The 3742-nt window shown below is 43.7% G+C and overlaps 1 protein-coding gene across 2 annotated transcripts; it reads left to right on the top strand.

The window, feature by feature from the left end:
- Positions 1–555: 555 nt before the first annotated feature.
- LOC123082483 (histidine-containing phosphotransfer protein 2-like) lies at positions 556–3348 on the top strand. Of its 2 annotated transcripts, none has more exons than XM_044504812.1 (5): positions 556–773; positions 868–983; positions 1070–1138; positions 2647–2719; positions 3128–3348. In XM_044504812.1, the coding sequence occupies exons 1-5, from the start codon at positions 714–716 to the stop codon at positions 3164–3166; spliced, it is 357 nt and encodes a 118-aa protein (XP_044360747.1). In that variant the 5' UTR covers positions 556–713; the 3' UTR covers positions 3167–3348. The 2 variants fall into 2 exon arrangements, with proteins under 2 accessions (XP_044360747.1, XP_044360748.1); XM_044504813.1 differs by having other exon boundaries at positions 658–770.
- The last annotated feature ends 394 nt before the right edge of the window (positions 3349–3742 follow it).

The raw sequence follows: 3742 nt of genomic DNA, 5'->3' as shown, positions 1-3742 counted from the left end.
CACAACCCAGACTCCCATGGGGGGCAACAGAGGGGAATCTTGGACAATGGGCGAAAGCCCAATCCAGCAATCTCGCGTGAGTGAGAAGGTCAATGCTCCTTGTAAAGTTCTTACGTCGAGTGCGCGATCACGGCAGAACTAGAGGAAGAAGTCCCGGTAACTGCGTGCCAGCAGCCGCGCTAAGACAAGGGGTGGGGGGCAAGTACTCTTTGGAATGACTGGACGTAAAGGGCGTGTAGGCGGTGAATCGGGTTGAAAGTGAAACTGTGAAAGTCATAAAAAGTGGTGGAATGCTCTCGAAACCAATTCACTCAAGTGAGACAGAGGAGAGTGGATGGTCTTCTATTCGTCCCTATAAACATTGTGAGGGACTAAAGTTTTTTCTGAAAGGAAAAGAGATTAAAGTTGAAACAGACGCTCACTTCTATGAACACGTGGACACACAACCGGTGGTTCCATGCCTGAATGCATGATGCATGCACGCATTACGCACGCGGGCCGTTTCCAAGCTAACTAATGGCGCCCGGCCGACGACGCAGTACAGCTAGTAGAGCACTCGCTGCCAAACGCCTACATGAGAGACCCTCGTGAGCCCAGCTATACAACCTCCGCTCCTCCTTGATCCCGTCCTCGTTCACTCCGCATCCGCAGCCGAATTCCCCCCGTCTCCACCGCTCAGTCCCTCGGACCGCCGGACTTCTCCTCGCCTTGCCATGGCAGCCGCAGCACTGAGGGCGCAGCTCAACGCTCATATCGCCGGCATGTACACTGTTGTGAGGCCCCTCCCCTCCCCTCTAGTCATGTGGTTGTGGAATTTGTCCTGACTTGGCCTATGAGTTTGCCTTGCCGTGGTTGACGTCGATCCAGGGTGTCGTGGACGAGGACACGTTCGAGGAGCTGTGGGACGAGGGCACCGCTGTCGAGGTCTCCCGCCTCTTCATCTACGACGCCTCCAAGATCATCAACGACATCGACATCCTGATGTCCGCCCCCACGCCCTCTATCATCTCTCCCTCTGCTCTCTGTCTCGGTACTGACTCATCTTAATTATCTGCTCTGGAAATCGTAGGGAGGAGCCCGAAGTGGACTTTGATGAGGTGGAAGCCCTGACGCAGCAGCTCATGCGGTGCACCTCTAGGTGATGACCATCATAAACCCTTTCTCTCTCCTCCACCTGCTTATTTTTAACTCTATGTTTGTTTGCCCGCTGCCTCAATGTCGTGTGATTCAAATCTATTTATTATACTGGGCGAATGATTCTTATTTGTCGGTTGCACTGCCCCATAGACGTAATTAGAAGAATCGAGTTTAGTTGCATTTAGTGTAACGGAGTTACCGGTATCCCGATTAATATCAATGATGAGGATAAATTGTTGTCATTTTCAGAATATTCCTGGTATTAATGATCTGCTATTCCGTGTATTACTAATGGTGTTTTTTCTGGTATTAATGATCTGCTATTCTATGTATCTCTAATTGTGTTTTTTCTAGTTTTTCCACGGCATCGATGTTGTTCTTTATTTGGATGTGTCGGCACTGGGTGCGTACCTCACGACACGGCCGCACAATTGAGGTTCGGTGTCGTTCTACAGGTGCCGTATAGCCATAGGTAGAAGAGCTGAGTTTAGTCATATATCGTGTAACGAATTTTTTTGGTATTCTTCCCAATTTCAATCAAATCGTATAGCTTGGCGAGGGGAATTTTTGTCATTTTGCAAACGTTTGTTCTACTATCATGTCTGTTCTTCGGGCAATGCCATTATTCTAGTCCGAGCATGAAAAAAATTGTTGTTTTATAAGCATGGCTGGTATTAATGATCTGCAATTCTACATAACACCAATGGCCATTTTTTCTGTTTCTCCATTGGAACAGTGTTGTTTCTATTCAGATATGTCAGACGCAGGGTGTCTACGCCATGGACGTGATTCGGGTGTCGTATATCCAAAATTAGAAGACCTAATTGTAGTTGTGTCTCGTGTAGCGTAATTGTCGGTATTCATGACAATTGCACATAATGGCAATGGTGTTTTTTTCTGGTTCATCAAACAATTCATGGAGTTGACAATCATGATAGGAAATGGCTCCTTGGGAATATTATTGAGTTGACGTCTCAGTTTAAAATAAGTTTGATAAGTTCCTAATTTCCTGATCTGCATTTTTTTTGCATGTTTCAATGTTGGTGCACAGCAAGTGAACCTTGCCTGCATGCACTTCGGCAATTTCTATGCCATACAATACAAACATGGGCCAGAACTCAACAGCTTATTAAATATTGTTACACAATAATTATTCACAACATTGTTTTTGAATGTCTCCATGTAAACCTGCCAGCTCATGTTGTCTTTTCTGTCGTTATTTTCAGCTCATACCAATCTAATGTTGTTAAGAAGTAACCTGATTTGCTTTTTCACTTCATCTGCAATCACGTTGTTGATATTACTCAGTTCATTATCTGAATATGCTATATTTTGATGGTTCTCTTGTAATTTATTGGCTCTAGACTTCTGTTTATCGCACAACTAAATTCATATATGGCTACAGATTTTTCTCTTTTGAAGTATAGGGTTACAATTTTTGAACCATTTCATCTCAGTTCTATTAACCTCTTCAGAATTTGACAATGTTGTATTTTTGCATTATTTCAGGTGTCTCGTGTCATTGGCTCTTGTTAGGAATGAGTTCTATATTGTGCGACATGAGTTGGAGATCATGATGCAGGTAGCACCTTATGTGCCTAATGTTGGATTTTGATACCAAATTCCCACTAGTTCCATAACTCATAGATTGGTCATATTAAGATAGAGAAAAGGGAACAATGTTTAATACTTAATCTAATTCTTTTGACATTTAGATTTGGATCACTTAGTTTGAGGTACCGAAAAGTCTCATTTAGCCGTTAAATGATTATGTGGTAATTTTGTGATCATGCTTGGTAGATGCACATGGTAGCTAAAAAAATTGGTAGAAATTCTTTGTTTCCCAGCTTAAATTAAGCTTCGCCAAATGCGCAAATAAGAAACTAGCTAACTTGTAACAAGGATGATTAGTGAAACCACGTGACTTGAGCATCATTATGTGCCATAGACTTATCTTAATCATTGACCTATTATTCATCTTTTGATGCAGCTTGAAGAGCAGATCGCGGCATGCGGTCCTAACTCCTAAGTAGCGGCAAGTGAAGGGGGGAGAACGTGGCCCCATGCAATCCCTTGCATTATGTGTTCCATGTGCCTCCGAAGATGTAGCGGTTTTCAAAGGGTGCGCGTAAAACTTAGATGAATATTCTTGTGTCGGAACTTTGGGCTCGTAACCCTGTGAAATAAAACTATTGTCGTGTGTTGATGTCAGTGTGAAGTCCATATTTTAGTGTGTCGTGGATGTGTTCCCGCCCTTCCTATGGGCTGTTTATAAAACCTATACCTGGTTTGTTAGTCCTCTAGTGACTTTGTTTTGCTGTAGGCTCGGTTTGTTTTTCTCTATAAGCAAGTCTTGTTGTTGGTCGTTGTACCCAGAGTGTAGCCAATCACCATATTTGCGCATGTTAAACATGTCCTTTCGGTCTGAAATTTCAGTGTGGCCTTCTTATAAGAGTATGATGGCACCATGAGCAGTAGCCAGAGGAGGGAAAAAACAGAATGGATGGTCTGCGAGGTCACATCCAGGGATCACAAAGCTGTCGGTTCGCGAGACAGCGTGAAGAGCATCTCTGGGCTTAGGTGTATTTGCATTGGTATGAAAAGT

The sequence above is a fragment of the Triticum aestivum genome, chromosome 4A (assembly GCF_018294505.1).
Source record: "Triticum aestivum cultivar Chinese Spring chromosome 4A, IWGSC CS RefSeq v2.1, whole genome shotgun sequence".
Lineage (NCBI taxonomy): Eukaryota > Viridiplantae > Streptophyta > Magnoliopsida > Poales > Poaceae > Triticum > Triticum aestivum.
The sequence above is the reverse complement of the archived record's forward strand: the minus strand, read 5'-3'. Positions and strand labels throughout refer to the sequence as shown.

Coding starts and splice junctions, on each gene's coding strand:
- LOC123082483 (XM_044504812.1), top strand. CDS start 714: ATGGCAGCCGCAGCACTGAGGGCGCAGCTCAACGCTCATATCGCCGGC. Junction 1,139..2,646: donor CTCATGCGGTGCACCTCTAG/GTGATGACCATC, acceptor GCATTATTTCAG/GTGTCTCGTGTCATTGGCTC. Junction 2,720..3,127: donor AGTTGGAGATCATGATGCAG/GTAGCACCTTAT, acceptor CTTTTGATGCAG/CTTGAAGAGCAGATCGCGGC.